Source organism: Pararge aegeria, chromosome 18, assembly GCF_905163445.1.
Source record: "Pararge aegeria chromosome 18, ilParAegt1.1, whole genome shotgun sequence".
NCBI classification, from domain to species: Eukaryota; Metazoa; Arthropoda; class Insecta; order Lepidoptera; family Nymphalidae; genus Pararge; species Pararge aegeria.
The window spans coordinates 7,161,343-7,181,091 of record NC_053197.1 but is presented as its reverse complement, the minus strand read 5'-3'; the positions used below and the strand labels follow the sequence as shown (position 1 = coordinate 7,181,091).

Sequence of the window (19,749 nt, the reverse complement as noted above, 5' to 3'; positions counted from 1 at the left end):
TTTGAAATGATATGTGTGATTTTTTAGCCATGCGGCAGATCAGAATACAGTTGTCACCACCTCCTCTTCCCGGGAGTGTTGTACGAGGCGACTAAGGGAATATGTCAGGAGAACGGGTTGGCACTGTGCTTTTATTACGTGGTGATTATGGGCAGTCTAAGAGGCCTTTAGTCTATCAGTGGACTGTTATAGGCCATTGATGATGATGTATATCCCTATCCCTATCCCTATCCCTACTAATATTATGAATGTCAATGTAAGTTTGTTTGTTACGCTTTCACGCAAAAACTACTAAACCGATCCTTTGGGAGAGGAGATAAAAGTTTTTGACTATTTTACACCATAACTCCGACCAATTATAACCGATTATAACCAAAATGATGCCACAGATAGACACGTCAAACTCATGACCCCATCATTTTTGCGTCCGGGGTTAAAAAGAAAATGGACTGAAACGGCAAATGCCCCGTAATTAAATCCCATATTTTCTCGACGCGCCTCAGTTTTCCTATGAAAGAGAGTAATGAAAATACCTATGTCCGGCGTGACTCATGGTTATGCGGAGGATCCCAGCGAGAAATGCCGATGTGACAAGAGAAATCGTTTGTGGCGCGTCTAGATTTTACAGCGTCATTTCTTTCAATAGGCCTCTTTGGTATCTCGGATGTGTCTTGGATGGAAGCAGGCGTTACTTTGCGGAATTCCATGATATACAATCAAAATTTCGCCTGCTTTTCGTGGAGTACAGCAAATTTAACTTAATTTTCATTATATATCATGGAAAGTAACACCTGCTTCTCTCTAAGATTCAATAATCAAAGTTAAGCTTAGTTTGCTATACGCCGCGAAAAGTAGGAGAATCTGTACGTTGTAATTTATAACTTCTTCGATCTTTATCCTACTCACCACAAAACAAATCTTCGGCAATTCGAACTCTACGCACTTTTCCCGGATTATAGCAAATTAAGCTTAATTTTCATTGGAGAGGTCTCTTAAAAAGTTTAAAGTTTGTGTTAAACGTAAGCTTATAGGAAAGCCCTATTATAGGATAAATGACTCTTAGTCAGCAATGAATATCTAGGGTGGGAATTATTGCTATACCAGGTTTCTTAAATAGTTTAAAAAGACAATGTGAGATGGTGGCAATAAAAAACACCCGGAGAAGTTTGTTGTTGGTTTCTTCTTAGACCAGGGTGTGGTTGGAAACCCTCGCAGCTTTAGTTTTAAGTTTACGAATGTAGTTATCGACATCATCTCAATTCTATAAAACATATTTTTTATGCAACGTACCTACGCATCAAAAGTGCTATCTAGCTACTAATTATCCAGTCGTGGGAATCGAACAGTCTTGGACGAAGAAAGAAGGCTTGCTGCCACTGCCCTTATCGGCCGTCTAGCGTGATACTGTTAAAACTATAACCTTTCCATGCATTTAAAACATTAGTGGGGATTTGGGGAAATAGTGATACCTAAAGTAAATTCGAATAGTTAAGTAAAGCGGTAGCCGCCGTCTGCACCTTCAATATTGCATAAATATTTGATTCTCTTTCTTCATATCAAATCACTAATCATAATTCAGTCTTCTTTATTCAGTATCATTATTCAAATCAATAAACTTTTCGATATTATTTATTATTTCCATTAATATATGGTGCGGCCAATCTTACTGGCCAAGAGAGCTGAATCTTAAAATACGCTATTAGACATTGCTGAATCTGCTAATTGAGTTGAGTCAACTGAAACTATTAAGTTCAACAAGTACTGTTGATACTAAATGTAAACGGAGTAGCAATATGAAAGTTTGTAAACGAAAGTTCAGTCGAGCATTCCTAGTTAAACAGCCTTAGTACAGAATTGATCGCTTTCAATCGAGGAGTCGCTTTCGAGTATGGAAATACTTGAACATCTGAGTAAAATGGATCTTATTAGAACTGCATTATAACTCAAATTTGTCTACAATTCTTAAGCTCTTAATTTTGGCAGAACGTTTGTAAAACAAAAATCAGAAATACAGGGTTTGCGACTGTAAAACAATGTACAGTAGGACCATTTTACTTTGACGATACAGAGTTTAATAGGCGAAAACGATGTACTAAGGGTACATTATATGACGTATTGGTTCGTACTTTACGTTTATGATAGTGAATCTAAATTGTGTTTCATACAATCATCATCATCATCATCATCTTATTGATGCCTGTCACGGGCTTCTTCTCAGAGAAGAGGTTTTAAGCAGATATCCACCACTGTTTGTTTGCTTGTTTGTATGTCCTTTCTTTACGCCCTAACTAAGCAACCAATTAACTTGATAATGTATAAAACGGACGAAATACGCGGGCAACAGCTAGTTACTTGATAATGCTATGCTGTGTGCTGACTTACCGATACGACCGATAGGATTGTAGTTTTAAAAATGTAAATGAAATATCCATTATGCTTCGTCACATAAACCCTGTGAGATTTAAGACGAGGTGAGTTACCTAGCTGAAGTAAATTGTTTTTCTTTAAGTTAATTGATAAAAAAAATAAAATAGAGATACCTAATAATTGAGACCGACGCGACGGCTTAACAGGTTTTGCGAGACACGAGAGAAGACATCGCGAGTTTACATTTTACAATCTCTCGACTGGCTGACAATTTCTTAACCGTAAAACCAGATACCATTAGTTTTTGGATCTAACCCGGACCGAATTTATCCCAGTATCTCATAATCTGTAGTTGATCATGCTAACCGCCCTCAACTGTTCAGACCTTTATTTATAAGAAGTTTACGGTGTGAAGGAATAGCGTGTTTAAGTATTCAAAGTTCGGTAATATATAGAACTCCAGGGAAAGGCGCATGTATTGTGAGTTAGGGTGTTGAGAGGGGATTATTAATGGTAGTAGTCGGGAAGTATATTTCTTGTTGATTTAAACGCGAATCCTCTTGGGCGAGATGATTTTGAACTAACGATTCAAAACATTATGAGAACTGCAAACATTTGGCTGACGAGTAATATATTATGTGAGTTTGAAATAAAGCAGTTGGAAAATTTCACCTCTATCTTTCCAAAAGTAGGTATTTAGGTATCCAACTTCAGAAGGCTAAGCTATGGTGCTGGTAAAAAAAATGCATAATATTTCTTTTACAACTAATATAACTAACTAAAACATATTTTGTGCCAAATCTTTAAAAAAAACATGTATATTAATAAGCATTTGATGGATAATAAATAAACAAAAAAGTAATAGACTAAATAATGGTAAAAAAAATTAAATTGAGGTAATTCACAATAAAGGAACGTTATGTCTATTCTTGGCCCCGAAGGAGAGCAAACAAAGACAGATTATTGATTGGTAGATGAAGTCTTTATTGCTATTCAAGTTAAAAGAAAAAAAAGGTGAAAAAAATAAAAAACTGAAAAAATGCGCACAGTCGGTCTCATCACTTTAAGCTATCTCCAGACAAACTTTGATGGAAGAATCAAGTAAGGAAAATTGTGGAATATTGATGTTTATTTGTTTCAAATACCAGTCAACCTAGAAACAGAGTCAGTATCTAGAAGAATCAAACCAGCCCAAACTCGATGCAGTTGCGTCTTTCATTACAGAGTTCCCATGGCTACCTTTCAACCCCAACATCAGATCAGCTTAATTATAATATTATTGCAATGACAACCAATATGTTTCAAAATAGGCTTTCAAGTTATCAGCTCAATTAAAACGGGACGACTTGACAACAGAAGACTATATCAAGAAACAGCGATACATCGGGAACTAAAATACAAGCTTGGAAAATATTTGCAGTAATTACTGCAAAAGTGAAGCAAAGATAGCTTAAGGCGTAAACTTACTTAATATTTAACTTCGGGATACAAGTGTACACAGTATGATAATCGACAAAATTGAGTTGCAAAGTATATATAAGTAAGGAATATTGGAAACTGCTACACAGCTTAGAATATCAAAGTGAAAACATAATTTAATATAAGTTGGCGAAAATTATTTTAAAATGCAAAACTATATTCTCACACGCTAAAGAGTATCATGTTTAAAGCGAGGTAAAGCAAAACTTTGTAATACCATCAATCTAGAAACTCTACAATGCATGAAATTTAAATAGGATTTTTCTAACATGTACAAGGTTCTTTATACGAAATGCTTTTATTTACGGTGCCGTTTTTATTCTGGAGAAATATCTAATATTTTTAAAGATTACTGGGGACCATTTTTCTTCGTTTATCACTATATTACGTTTAACACTTAACTTGTGACAGTTTCATAACGTATTTAATTCTATTAATAAAAACTTATTTAGTCGTCGTAGTAGTTAAGTGTTTTGGTCAGGAAATGGCCTTGTTTAAAAATTATTGTCCAAAGAGTTGTGGAATGTTGGTAGAATAATAAGCAGGCCCCATTTGTTATCAAGCAAATGCTACTTGGAAAAATCAGGTAGTAAACAACGCCTTTGCACTACCGTTAAATATATTTGGCAGAGCTTCGTTACATTTAAAAGGCCTTTAAACATAGCTTATTGTAATGGAAAGGTTATCAAACACATAAATCTGTGGAAGGAAATGGACAACGCTATTTAACGGCCATAACACAGGGTTCTAAAATTTAATTTACCTACCTTGATGTTTTATTTGCATGTTATTATTTTCACAGCTATAAAAAGCAAAAATACATAAATAATGTTTAGATTCCACATTCATGATATATGCAGGGTAGAGATAAACCAAGGGACTTAGAAAAATACAGAAATAGTGTTTAGATTCATCATTTATGATGTAGGCATGGCAGAAATAAACCAAGGGATTTAGTAAAATACCAAAATAGTGCTTAGATTTATCATTTATGATATACGCAGAGCAGAGTTGAACCAAGGGGTATAGAAAAATACAGAAATAATGTTTCAGCCGATCAGAGGGACCAAGGGATCTTTGTCTTTCAACTTTTTGAATACATTACCAAATTTTGCTAAATTACGTTGCATTTTTGACTTGGGTTGGTCTTTTTACATTAAAATTTTTGTTTAATATGTTTCAGCGTCATGCCGTGCCAGCTAATACCATAGTATTTTTCACAAAGTGATGAGTAACTGGGTCAGTGAGTCAAAATTGGATAAAATCTTTTTAAACATACTAGGGATGAAATAGCTCTTTCGTAATATCTGATAACGAAATAATCTGACAAGTTCATTTAGATATAGAATGACTTACTAGAAACCAATATATAGTTATACACCGGTAATATAGATTACCGGTGTATAACTATATATTGGTTAGTTAGTTGGTAAGTATAGACTTATAATAAAACTGTAACTGGAAGATTTCTGTACATTTAATATATTTTGAAAATTTTGACCGGGAGATGCTTTATAATCGAAACTGAGTTCAAAACAGATTGTTATTTAATTTATGTCTGTCTGTCTGTCCGGGCATCACGCGAATACTTCTGAACGGATTAAAGAAATAATTTGGTATAGTGGTAGCTGATATTTCGGGTCAACATATAGGATACCTTTTATCCCGATACCGTCCCCTGAGCAACGGGATAAAATGTTTTATCAATTTTACTTCATAGCTCCGTTAAATTTAAACCGAATTTAAATTATTTTTTTAATTTAAAGTGTATGCTATAAAACAAGTAGCATATGGGACAACGATCGAACCTTACTACTTAATATTATAAATGCGAAAGTCTGTGAGGGTGGATGTATGGATGTATGTTTGTATGTATCAAGTAAAATAATGACAACTTACAAACTCAGTATACTACGTAAAATAATAGTAGGTACATAGCTAGCCACGATGATAATGATGTTATTATTACATCACATCTATTCTAGCTTCTCGATTGACTAATACGCGGACGAAGTCGCGAGGGTCCGCTAGTAATCAATAAGTTGCTGTGCGAACTACTCACAGGTATTGGAAGTAAAAATAACCTGAAACCTACCTTACGAAAACATTACCTGTCGCTGTTTCCGTAGTTTCCCTATTCTGGACTATCTTAGCCCTAATAATAATAAATAATATATCTATATATTTAAATATATATATGTCTAGTGTCGATGCCCTGGTTAACATTAAGATTAATAGTAATATAATAATATAAATATAAAATTAAGTTAAGCAGTACCTACGTAAATGTATAAAAGTAATAATGTGCTAATTAATAAATACTTTATTTAATTTAATAAATTAAAAATGCATAAAGTTGCTTAGTGGTAAAAGCGCCCAGGCCGCGATGGCAGAGAGTCGCGGGTTCAAATCCTTTGGGTTCCGATTTATTTTATTTGCACTTTTATTTTATAAAATTGATATTACGTAAGTGTAGGTAAAAAATACTATAAAAATACTTTATTTGTTCTGCACTTACCTAAATTGATCTCTCGCATTCAAAGTTTCCTGTTTGATCGACAGTATGACTGGTCCTAGGTCTTCATCGCTGGTGAAATAATTCCAATGTTCTGTCCCGTAGAAATACTTCTCGTATGTTTCTTGTTCCACGGAAGTAAGTTCGAAGCCCCCGGACCTTTCCCATTGTTCTTCGATGGCTGTTTTCTTCTTTGGAGTGCTTCCTCCATTATCACTGCTGTCTTCTTCTGCCTCGTCAAGAGATCCTGATCTTCTGTGGCGGTCTGTATGAAAATATTAGGTCATTAAAACAGAATAATTTTTTTTTTTTAATTCTTATTTAATGCTTATTTCTGCCCCTATCAGCATTGCTGAGTTCAAGTCGGAAGGACGTGGTTCCCAATGTAAATAAAAACACATGAGTTTTAACACCTACTCTTTAGGTTGATGGACACAGGCTGGCACTGTGTATAAAGAAGTATTCATCTGTTTATAGGCAAGTGTTTTTCACCTAAATTCAGGTCATTTGCTTGGTCTTTTACTACTATTGAAAATATAACCCTGATATTTAATGTTGCACCCAAAATCTGCATACATATACATATGTTAGAAAAATATACTTTATTACTTAACAAAAAGAAAAAAAGATGTCTATATAATAATGTCAAAGAATGTCTAACGTCCTTAGTAATTTGACATGATAAGAGTTTCTGTACCGTCGCGTTCAGCAAAAAGCTAAACTCGCTGTTACAGCCTGTGTCAGGTTAAATAATGGGATTATTTGGAACCCTTCGCGTGTGTAATATTACTCGAGGATAGTAGGCATAGCAAACAAATCCGCCTAAAGATGTTTAGTTACGGATTTATCTTTGCTTCGCATGCCTTACAGTATTGTATAAATGGAAATAATGTATTGCCGAATCGAAGAATTCAAATGAACGTTGACTGGTATAGAGTATTTTAGCATTGAGTCCTCAGAGTTATAGTAATTCTTTAAGGGTAAATAGAGTCTTCGACACAAAACGCAAAATTTAACAGCGCCGTCTGTATTTTCATAAATCTACTTACACAAATATTATAATGGAAGTTTCCGTTTGTATTGTCATATTCATAGTTTTCCAAAGTGCATATCAAATTTTATGCAAAAATATATTTTTTATAATTTGGATTTTGGATTACGGGATCAACTACACTTCGACGTTGTTATGTGAATTTGCAGAAATTCAATAGGGACGTCAAAAAATCTTATCGAGACTGAACCCCCAAATCTAAGTTTATGCAACAACATAATTTTTATCATTATTTGTTGTCTGTCTGTTTCGGCCGATCTCCGAAACAGCTCGAACTAATATAAAATCCCAATTTTATTTCGATACGTTTAATAAAATTGCTTATGAATTGTAAATACATTAGTTAACCAATTAGAATTCCAAGCTAATCAAGATCTTCCAAGATCTCCGACAGTAAAACCTCTACGCACTTTTTCCGAAACCGGAGCATCCTCAGGAGATGTTGACTTTACAATAAATAATTGTAAAGTGTGAGTTTTAGAGTTATTATATTTCAAACTATGCGGATTTTAATATCATGACTTCCTAGATAGGACGTCAATACAATCTTCCATAACTGGTTTGATCTAGCGTGTTGATGTGACCAACACCCTAAGAGGACTTCTAAAAATCTACCTTCTATATTGCAACGGCCATAATTATTATGAAAAACATGTGACTCCTACAAACCTCCCTCTACCTGTCTGTGAAAGTCTCGTCAAAGTTGGTCGAGCCGTTTCGGAGATCGGCCGAAACAGACAGACAACAAAAATGATAAAAATTATGTTGCTGCATAAACTTAGATTTGGGGGTTCAGTCTCGATAAGATTTATTGACGTCCCTATTGAATTTCTGCAAATTTACATAACAACGTCGAAGTGTAGTTGATCCCGTAATCCAAAAGTTATCGCCAGAGCTTGAACGTGTCACGCTGAGCCGGGCTTAACGTGTCGAGCTAGATTTCATACAAGAATTAATTTAACTGAAATTTTCCCGCCCTGTAAAGTCGCGTGTCACCGGCGATTTTACGTCCAACCTCATTATAATAATGTTATAACATTTATTTTCTTCTGTGTGCTTAGATGTTAACAATTTTTTTTATCTCAGTTACATTGAGATAAGGTAGACTAATTCCAGTTTAGGTATGGGAAATTTTTGACACGAAAACACTTGAACTTTTGTATTCTCTAAACGGAAGTAAAGTGTTGAATGAGTCAAACAATTCAGATAAGATTATATATAAGTATTATATTAATTATAAATTAGATATTCGTTTTCCACCTTTCTTATAGTTTTCTGTTGGTAAGGTAGGCACTACTAACTTTACTCTTCAATCAGAAGATTATGGCTCAGATGGATTATTGTTTCATTTCTAAAGTAAAATGAAATAAGAACAATATTAGAAAACTGAACAAATCTATCCAGGAGCAGCTCAGTCTCTTAAAGTAAATAGTAAATATAAATGCATTTTCCGCTTTGTTGATTCATTCATTCATCAAATGGTACTTTCGTTGCTCTTTTTGATAAATATATCACAAACATAGTATACATCGAGACGCAATTTAGCTTTGTACATTAACCTGACATCTTTTAAAATTTATTATTTTCAAATACCCTCGACAGAAGACGGGGTTCTTGATCTTAAAGTGTTTTGTACGTACTTATACAACTCGAGTGCTGAATAAATCAGTTTTAATGTTACAAAATTTATGGAAACATATTAATCATTATGGCAATATACTGTATATATTTTTTATAGGAGTAAATTTATTGACGGACCAAGCAAAAGTTGACTGGAAAACCATCGACTGTAAACAGTAATACTTCGCATTCGAGCAACGTGTAGTACAAAGTGAATCCTCGCTCTATCCATCACCGGCAACCATGCCTTTCAGAGTAAAACCGATTTATATTGCTTGGCGGCAGAAATGTGCACGTCGCGTCGGTAGTATTTCCCAAGACTACTCAATATTACTAATAGCATGAAAATTTAATTCGTTTGCTAAAGATATTTATCATAAGGTGTGATGTTAATAATAAAAGTTTTCACGAAGACTTTCGTAAATTACATAGCTCCTGAAAGTTTACATTGACCGAAACAAATGACTTGACAAAACTTCGTAATTATCTTTTCACAAGTGGTCTAACTTAGCTTGATGATACAGCTTACAGAAAATTATGAAAAATGATTCTCTCTCAGAAGTAAAATTATCTGCGAACATGGAAATGACGTGATTTGGAAATTAATGAAACCTCAAACACTTTGTTTTTGGTTGATGAACCAGAAGGAGATAATGGTGTCTTTCATTAATCTTTTTTATTATTTTTAAAGTATAACATACTGCTTTGTTAGTCTTGTGGTTAGCATATCCAACTAGGGATCACGAGGTTTTCGAACCCCGGGTCGTGCTAAAAGTTGTTAGGTATTAAGCCGAAAGTACGTTAAGCCTTGTTTTTTATTACTAACTTGTGATAATAGTCGTTGAAGCCCAACAACACACAATGGAGCAGTGTCATGGGTCTATACACAAAACCCATGAGAGGAATTTAATGCCCAGCAGTGGGACATTAATTGATTGCGGATGATGATGATGGTATCCAATGCAAGTTTATTAGGTACCACATTTTATTTCTAGTTGTCATCCATTTTTACTGAAAATAACAATCCTTCAAAACCCTAAACGTTCACTTTTAGGAAGATCCCTGAATGAAATGTTTGCTTTAAGTTGGGAAAGAAGGATAACTTCTTTCCTTCTAGAGCTGTGATTTTGGTCATCAATTTTTAAAAGGAAGATCGCCCGATTTTAAACATAATGCTTTTGCTTAGGCGCGCGCAATTCACGAATAAAAAACATAATAAAATCCAATAAAAAAATCGAGTACCTACACACCTCTCAAATGTACGCGAAATAATTTAGTGAGCACGGGTAAATACGTACGGGAGAAAATGTGGAATTCAGTTAAGTCATCAATAATGCGAGAAAACGTTATGTATTTTTTTTGGACCCTCCCAAGTTTCAACAATTACGTAGGTAGTCTAGGCTGAGATGAGAAATGAATATTATATGGTTCCGAGAGTTGTTCACGAGATACGGAGTAAAGGGCTCGTGTCTACACAATACATTTTGGACAGAGTTAAATAAAAAGGTAACAGTTTGTTCTTCTTTGTTTGTTGTTTGTAGATGAAAGTTTAACATTGGGGACTTTGTTTTATTACGTTTTTGTGCTTGCGCTCGTGCAAAAGCTGGCTGCTATGGTACCGCACTAATTAGCATGGACTGTACGTATTGTACTTGCCTATTGTATAAGTACTGGATATTGGAATGACGTCCCCAGAATGCGTATAATTAACCTTAATTATACGCATAACATAACAAGAATATTATTACTTCTTATATCACAGAATATATGATTGTTTGAAATTGTTTACTGTTTATTAAACAAAGAGCTGCATGATTGGACAATATGTTCATGTGATCGCGGCAGAGCGCAAAGGCTTCAGCCGTCGCTAGTTAAATTAAGCTTAATTTGCTATACTCCGCGAAAAGCAGGAGAATCTGTATGGTGTAATTTATAATTTCTTCAATAATTATACTCCACACAAAACAGATTTTCGGCAATGTACCCTCAACGCACATTCGCTCCAAAACCGGAGCATCCTCAGAAGATTTTGACTTTACAACGAATAATTGTTAAGTTAATAATTATAAGTTACACCATACTGATTCTCCTGCTATTCGCGGAGTATAGCAAATTAAGTTTAATTTCATAATATATCATGGATTTCCGCAAAGTGACGCCTGCTTCTATCCAATATTCTATGGTGGGCTGAGTAAGGCGATAATGTAGGACAAATAGCATAAAGGAAATATCACACAGGAAATGACGCACTGTCGGGCGCCTACGATCTTCACCCATTCTATACAAATAATCTATTCGTACGTGATGTTGAGGCATTTATCTCACACTAGCTAATGCCCGCGACTGGAATTCCTGGTTGCCCATGAATCCTTGCTAATAATATAAATACGATGCGTGTTTGATTGTCCTTCCCTCACGCCCTAATTTAGCAACCAATCAACCTGGTATACAGTTAGTTGAAAGGAAGTTTTTGTTGGTTTTGAAAAATCAACGCGATTTGTATAAATCGAAATAAACGCGCACGAAGACAGTGGCGTACACAGAGGGTCTGCACAGGGTATGCACAATGTGGGCAGATTATATATATCATGGAAACAATCTGCAGTTCGAGTTATTAAAAACATAAGGATAGGCATTGTAAGAGTTACAAGAAGCCCTTAAGTTTTTATAACTGGTACTGGAGATTGTCTTCATTTTATATCATATGCATACAGTGTGCAAACCCTCTATGCACGCCACTGCACGAAGAACGTAGGCGACATCTTGAGCAACATCATCACCTCAGCTTTATATATTTTAATGGCTAAAAAGGAACCGATTTAGGAAACCAAGTTAAAATACATTTTTTTTATATAAAGATAGGCCAGCGATTGACGACAATTATGCTTGTTAGTTAAAGCAATGATCAGAGGTCTGAGTTGGAGCACGGTTGCCTAGAAAAAGTCTATTCACTCTTGCCTTGAAGGTACTCAAGTTATACGTAGCAGGAAACACAGACTGGGGATGACACAGGATGGCGTTCCACATCCTAGTGGTACGTAACATCATCATCATCTGTCTGCGCCTTTTCCCATCATCTGGTGTCTGCTCTCCGTGTCCGTTTCCTCCATTCAAGGCGATTTTGAGCGGTTTCCGCGTTTATGTTATAGCTTTATAGCTTCAGCTTTTTGGACTTTCGTTAACCAGGTGCCGGAGGGTCTTCCGTGCTCACGCTTCGACCTCTGTATATCCAGTAACGCGGGTAATAAATGTCTTGTTGGTATTATAATGTAATCTAGTTAAACTACTTTCGCTCGTGGTTAATAATTGATATAATCAATCAAAGGCAAATTGAATTAAGTAGGTGCCATTATTATATAAAAGGAGCGCTATTAAATTAAATCTGCCAACAAAAGATTTTGGATTATCTTGATTATTAGTTTAGGGCGTTGATGAATTATGAATTTTGCTTACGGCGAGTCCCTAAGCAAAATTCATAATTCAAAGATGAATATTTATCATCATCATCTTATAAACCCATTACATATCGGCCCACTGCTTAGTCGTAGTCCACCACGCTGGCCCAGTGTGGATTGGTGGACTCGACATACCTTTGAGAATATTATGCAGAACTGTCAGGCATGCATTTCCTGACGACCTTCACCGTTGAAACAATTGATGTTTGTAAAGCACCGGTTCGGAAGGCAGATTCTGCCGGCTTCTTCTCGGTAGAATCTGCCTTCCGAACTGGTGGTAAAGCCAATACAAGCTGACTGACATGACGTTTCAAAAGTGCTTATTAGGCCTACTTGAAATAAATGAATTTTGATTTTGAATTTGAATTTTTAATTGCTTGAAACCCGAGAGTAGAGCCGAAGTCTTGGCTATCACCGCTGAATATTATAATAACATAAAAGCGCTATATATCATTTCATACCAATATACTAAAAATGCAAGTAATGTATGTGTTAGTCGAAGTAGTTTTTCATAGAGTTAATTTAATAGGTGGAGAGTGACATAGACTGATTTGGTTCCTGGGAAAACAAATGGGATGACGTTGTTACAAAAAGCTTATGATATATTTTTTGTGAAACGTTTTAGCTAGGTACATCAAGAGCTTTTTGTCCACCTTCCTGACGCAGCGTTTGCGGGTAAGTAATGAAAGATTTTGGTTGGGTCATTTTACGAAATGGGGTTTGAATGGCTCAGGTTTGCCGATAATAGCCGCTAAGTGATTTAGGGTTCTGGTACGGTTAGGTACCTTTAGGAAACGACTTCAAATGTAGGTCAGACATTCACATACCTCAGTTCAGGTAATCTTTTTTACCAAATACGTAAATCAAAATATAATATAAATAAATATATACCACTATCTAGCCTCGTAAGCAAAGCTTAGCTTGTTTATGGATGCAAAGATGACTGACGAATATTCTTATGAATACAGAATTAAAAAAATTGATGATACAGAAATACTTTTAATATACAGTCAAACATTCACATTCGTCACAAAAACATTTTCTAGTCACGGGAATCGAACCCACGGTCTTGGACTCAGAAAGCAAGGTCGCTGCAAACTGCGCCAATCGGCCGTCACAGTAATGCTTCTTGGCGGCTGCTCTGTCACAAAAAGCTCTACCACTAGCATAGTTATAGCAGGTTAGCATAGTTGGATGCACGACGTCCTGGGTTCGATTCCGAGCACGGTTTTGGCTGTATTTTAAGAAAATTCCAGTACCAGTTCCTAGTTACGGTTTTGGGATTCTCTCGCTCTTGCCTCATGCGCCATGTCACGGTAAGCCGCCAGTCACAAACATGTCGCCTGTTTGCGGCTACAGCGTGCTATTTCAAAACACTAGATTTATGAGAAAACGACTTGAAACAATTTGTGTTTGCTGGAAATTATTTTTCTTTTAGTTTATATGGTAGTGGTTTAGTCGTCCAATATTAAACAAAGTGAATAGAACGTTTTAGTATTTAATATGATAAATAGGTTTGAAATATAACATGTGATAAAAATAGCTGAAGCCACATTGGGAAGCCACGTCGAAAATGCTCTCTCTCCTAGGATATAGAAGGCTTAGCAGTAGAACATCCTCATCAATTCATCCAGAGCATGTAGGCTAAGGATAGGCTTATTAACTTAGTAATCGAGTGGTTGTGGTGGCTGAGAACTCTAGAATACCTAAATATAATAAACGCGGGCAACAGCTACCACTTTGTAATCTTTGGCACGACCCGAAATTCAAACCAAGGTAGTTTTTAGTCGGATTCATTAACAGCTAGTCTAATAAGGTTATCATAATCTTACCATATAAAAGTTGCTTCCTGCAGTGACATAAAATGAACCATACTCCAACCGTACTTTTACTTATAGCCATAAATATTTTGAGTGCGCAAGTTGGCCTTTATTTATATGGCTGCGTAGGTAATATACCCGTATCTCGAGCATAGAGTTGTTTGTGATAAAACGCGAGTGACCGGACGCCAAAGATCCTCTCTCTTTGGGTAAAATGACGCATCAATAAATTGGAAACGTGTCCGGAATGAAAGAGAGCAGATGGGCAGCGCTTTGATATCCCGTTATCAGATTCTAATTAAATTAGTTAGAGTTTTATAGCAAATATCTTTACTATTCCTACTTCCCCAGTAATTTAGTTTTAACAAAGTTATAGACTAGTTAATAAAAATAAAACAATGTTTTGCTGAAATATAACGATGTTTGGTAAAGATGTCATACCGACATGGAGCTTTACAGGCGTACGCCGCGAAAATTATTGATAATACAAAAAATAATGTACTAAATGTCAAAAGTAATCATTATTACCTACAAAAAGGTGCAATAACCGCTTTTTGTTATAATTTGTCAATCAAAACACGGGTGAAATCTAAATATGGTGACATTTCTATCATATCCAAATAAGTAGTTTTATAATTAAAATTGATTATGTACCTGCAAATTTCTCTTTAAATTATTCAAATTGGACCTATCATTCAAAAGTTACGACGGGTATAGAAATACTAAAAGCAAGTAAAATGCAGAGGGCCACCCGGCCGCGTATTATATAGTTTGGAAATAAAACTAGACTCGGTAGGTGGCGCTGCACTTAGGTTCTTGGTTTTTTAAGATATTAACCGATTTGATGTGAAGTTGGGCTGGTCAGATAGTTTTTTTTAATAAATACTATATAATTCTCGACCGAAAATAGTTAACGACAAAGACCATGCTATAGACAAAGACGTGCCGCCAAGCGATGTAGCGATCCGGTACGATGCCTCCTGGAAACCAATTAGGGAAATGGGTTCTTAATATTACTACCCCTAAAATACCTCTAACGTACCCCTAACAAATCAGCCCGCTACCATATTAGACTGCAACATCACTTACCTCCAGGTGAAACAGGAACTGAACTGCTATCAAGGGGCTCATAGTTGGATCAAATAAATCACTTAAATCCCGGCTAGAGATGGTTTTTTTTTACGACCAATATCGAACAGTATTTAGTCCAACTAGGAAATCGAACCCAGTTGTGATCGTATTATGCTAACCTTCTGGACTAAAGAGCAGTTATGCGCTAAATTAAACGAGCCTGAATAAACTCAAACGTAGACCATAATATTATAAGTTTCACATTTGCTTTCTACACATAGAAAACGTGGAGTGGAGAGAACGGGCTCTTAATAAGTTAAGAGAAATCTTCTTATACATCGTATACAATTTGCAGAACAAGCACTGACAGTGAAAATCGCTGCGAAACGTTATTTCGTCACAGTAATCCACTTAGCATACTAAACGTACTTCAAGTTTCACATCCTCCCACAAAATGTGTTACAAGTTGAAATCTAAGGATAAGTTCACATTGTTATAAATATTCCGTTAATTAATTTATAACATTACAAATTATTTTACAATTACAACACGAGTTCGGATTCCGACGCACCTCTTTTCTAAGTTATGCTTATTTTTTTTAATTTAAAGCAATTAAAATAGTACTCGCTTGGCCAGCGTGGTGGACTACGGCCTTAACCATTCTTACACTGTGAGGAGACCCGTGCCCTTACTGAACCTGCTACTTCTTTTAAATTGGTTTCACGAGTGAAAAGTGAGAGATTATATTGGAAATATTACCAGAATTCGTTAAATGAGGTCAGATAAGGGTAGATATTAAGGTACTATAGGACAAGCTATGTAGGGCAAGGTAAAATTGCCGATAATTTGTGTCGCTCCTTGACTTTAATTAATTCGTATTCATCTAAACTGTAGGACGTCAACTGCTGGACATGGCGTATGAAAATCCCAACTGTATCGCACCGCTTATCTTTTAATTAATTTGTTATTTTTACCGCATACAGTTACGAGTCTTAGATGTAAATGCTGTGTCGAAAATTGAGGATGCGAAACTGTATCACAATTGAAGAAAGCTCTATCTGTTAATATAACTCGACTGTTCCCGACAAACGCCTCAACGCCAAAAACGCCAAACATCGTGTAAACGATGTGACGCTCTTCACTAAGCTATCTAAAAAACTCTCGATACCTCTCAAAACATTTCAATTAAATGAGTGCATATTTTAAAACACTTTTACTTTATTTTTGACATACAACCACCCAGTTTCGACCCAGTTAATCTGTCTAATGTCCTCTATTAATGAGTAATAAGAAACATCCTTTGCCGAGTGTCCGCGGTGCGAGGCGGCGGCGTTATCAATTCAATAAATATCAAAATTTCAAAAAAAAAAATTATTGCGGTCATCATCTTCTTCTTCTTTCCTTGAGCTTGTCTCCGTACTTGGTCGGCCGAAACCTTCCGTTTCCACTGGCACGGCTTCCCGCTGGGTCACTCCAGCCAGCGGAGTTATTGCGGTCATTTCACGCAGCGGAAAAATTATTTGAATGGGTACTTAATCTCACCAGCTGTTTTCAAATCTCTGAATGCAGATTTTTTTAACTCTGGAGTAGTAAACTTCAATTATTTTGTATAATGCTTAGAATTACTGTAGATTGGATAGATCAAGGGGCTATCGATGTTCGGTCATAAAAAATCTCGGTGTATTTTGGGAGGTTTTTTAGGTTTTTTTACGAAAAGTACTCGTACCTGTCTTATAACCATACAAGTAAATAAAAGCAACCGTTAAGTTGCTTAGCGGCACGTCTTTGTGGGTTGGGTGTATACTTAAAAAAGTATAGTATATATATACTTATATATACTTATGCCTTCCAACAAGAAAGCTTCCACTAGACCAGACCACAGAAAAATTTGAAATTATAAATTTCCAAATAAGTACTGCCAGGGGTCAAACCTGAGACCTCCCACTTTAAACCACAGTTCTCGCCAAAGCGAAGGAAGGTCGTCAAATTAAAAAATGAAGATTGCTCAGCCGAAAACTAACTTTCTAGTTGTATCATCTTCGCAAATATCAACATTAAACTAGCAATTATTCGAGACATTAAGCCAGATAGCTGAGGCTAATTTTCAGTAACCTCGTTACACAACTGAGTCATCATTGTATAATCCGCTTTGCATAGCTAAACCTGCTGAGTTCCCAGAAATGTAGCGTTGCACAGAATTATGACTTTAGGAAGATTACCGTCGTCTTCGTCTTAACACTTCAGTATTTGAATGAGTCTTGTTTCAAGAATATAATGCATTTAAAATCAGTTGAGATCTATATTTAAAAAGATATTTTGCTTTAGATTTGAAATAATATTCTTATTTTAATTTTATTTTTACGTTAAAGTTGTGTAAAAGCTGTTGCCCGCGTTCTTAGTCCATGTTTATTTTGGTTTTTGCAAATTCCGTGGAATAAGAAGTAGCCTCTGTTACTCTCTGTCATGAAAATTAAGCTTAATTTGCTATATCATGGATTTCCGCAATGTATGTGCTTCTATCCAATACCTATGCTAAAAGTTTTTAGAGATCGTAGAGTTGGAAATAAGATGCTTCTGTAGGAGAGCTATAACTATCATCATCATCATCATCATATCCACCCATTGCCGGTCCACTGCAGGTAAGGGGTCTCCTGCCACAATGAGAAGGGGTTAAGGCCGTAGTCCACCACGCTGGCCAAGTACGTATTGGTGGACTCCACACACCATTGAAAACATTATGTAGAACTCTCAGGTATGAAGGTGGCACGATGTTTTCCTTCACTGTTGAAGAAAGTGATATTTTAATTACTTAAAACGCACATAACTTAGAAAAGTTAGAGGTGCGTGCTAGGATTCGAACGCAGTCCCCCGAAAATGAAGTCGAGCTACTACTCACTGGGCTATCACCGCTTCCTTTAATGATCATGATTTTTTTTTATTTATTCATAATGAAGCGCGGTCATATTAAATGCAAATTAACATGTGTCAAATTTTCGAACAGATATTAATAGAATCATTTTACGGATTTATTTCAGCCTATGGGAAACGAACTCTTGATTTGCTCGCTATAACACCAATTAAAGCCGTTTCATAAAACTTTTAACTTTTAACACCACTCGAAACGTGTATTACATTACGAACATTTGGAAAACTCGCGTAATTAAATTTATCGAAATTGAAAAAGTTTTGGTAAGCGTCACCTTCCGTAACGGCAATCGGGAAGGTAATATTTTTTAATTTCGTTACCTTTTTCTTTATAAGTATTTTCCGATATCAAAGTTTAGTAAGAGAGACAGACCCTTGGGCAATTTAAAAAAATCATTTTTCATTTGCTTTTGTTGGACAGTTAAATGTTTTTAAATTGAAGAGTTAATGAATGGTTCTTTTGATTTTCAAGAATTAATATTCTTGAATCCAAATACCAAATAATTTGTAATGAAAATGTACACTGGAAATTGATAAGCTAGATCTAAAAACTCCAAACCTTAAAACCTATGTTAAAAATAAAAACTACTACGAATAAAAGGGGAAGGCGATTTTTGGACAGGAAATATGGTCAGCGTGCTATTTCTCTAATTGAAAGAACTATTAAACTAAATGCTTGTTATAAATTGACAAAATAAAATAAAATAATCATATAAATTGAGGATGTTATATGTTATCTATTTATATTGGTATTTATGTTATATATTTTATTTGTATTTATATGTAATATATTTATATATTTATATTTTATTTATATATTTGTATAATTTAAATCTTATTTATTGCACCACCTACCTCTTTCCTATGTTTTTTCCTTTTACGCCATTGGTTGCCTGGAAGAAATCGCTATGTAGCGATAAGGCCACCAAATAGTACTCTCTTGATATGTATTTGTATCTCTGTAACTACTTTTTTTTCTTTGGTGTACAATAAAAGTGTATTCATTCATTCATTCATTTATTCAAATACTCACAATTGAGATGTCGTTCAGTTTAACGTAATTAAGTAACACGTAATCTTCAAGATTATGTTATTTGTAGTGGTATACCACTACAAATAACATAAGCGCTTTTCTGAATGCCATGATTGATAATTTGATGTATGAAGTACTAAGAATTATTCTCATTCTCAATATTATAAGCATAAAGTAATAATATTCTTAAGATACCAAATCCTATCTTATTATACTTAATCAAACGAAGCTTTTAGCAGTTCTACTTTGTTCCATCTTGACAGATGTGTTCTCATGTTGCCTCTCGATCACTTTTGGAAGACGTTATCATACGTTATATACTTAGGAACATTTTATAGAATACCTGCTGATTTATTTATTTATTTGTTTTATATTTAAGTTACATATGTATTATTTTTATTATAGTTTGGAAA

The 19,749-nt window shown here is 35.2% G+C and overlaps 1 protein-coding gene across 1 annotated transcript in view; it reads right to left on the bottom strand.

Moving 5' to 3' along the window:
- The window catches only part of LOC120631748, a 103,528-nt gene that overhangs the window by 23,520 nt on the left and 60,259 nt on the right, over positions 1–19,749 (bottom strand). Inside the window, exons 7-8 of the mRNA XM_039901428.1 lie at positions 15,558–15,560; positions 6,365–6,626 (exon numbers count right to left, since the gene is read on the bottom strand). Coding sequence (XP_039757362.1) covers positions 6,365–6,626; positions 15,558–15,560 — 265 coding nt within the window. The remainder of the gene's footprint in view (positions 1–6,364; positions 6,627–15,557; positions 15,561–19,749) is intronic.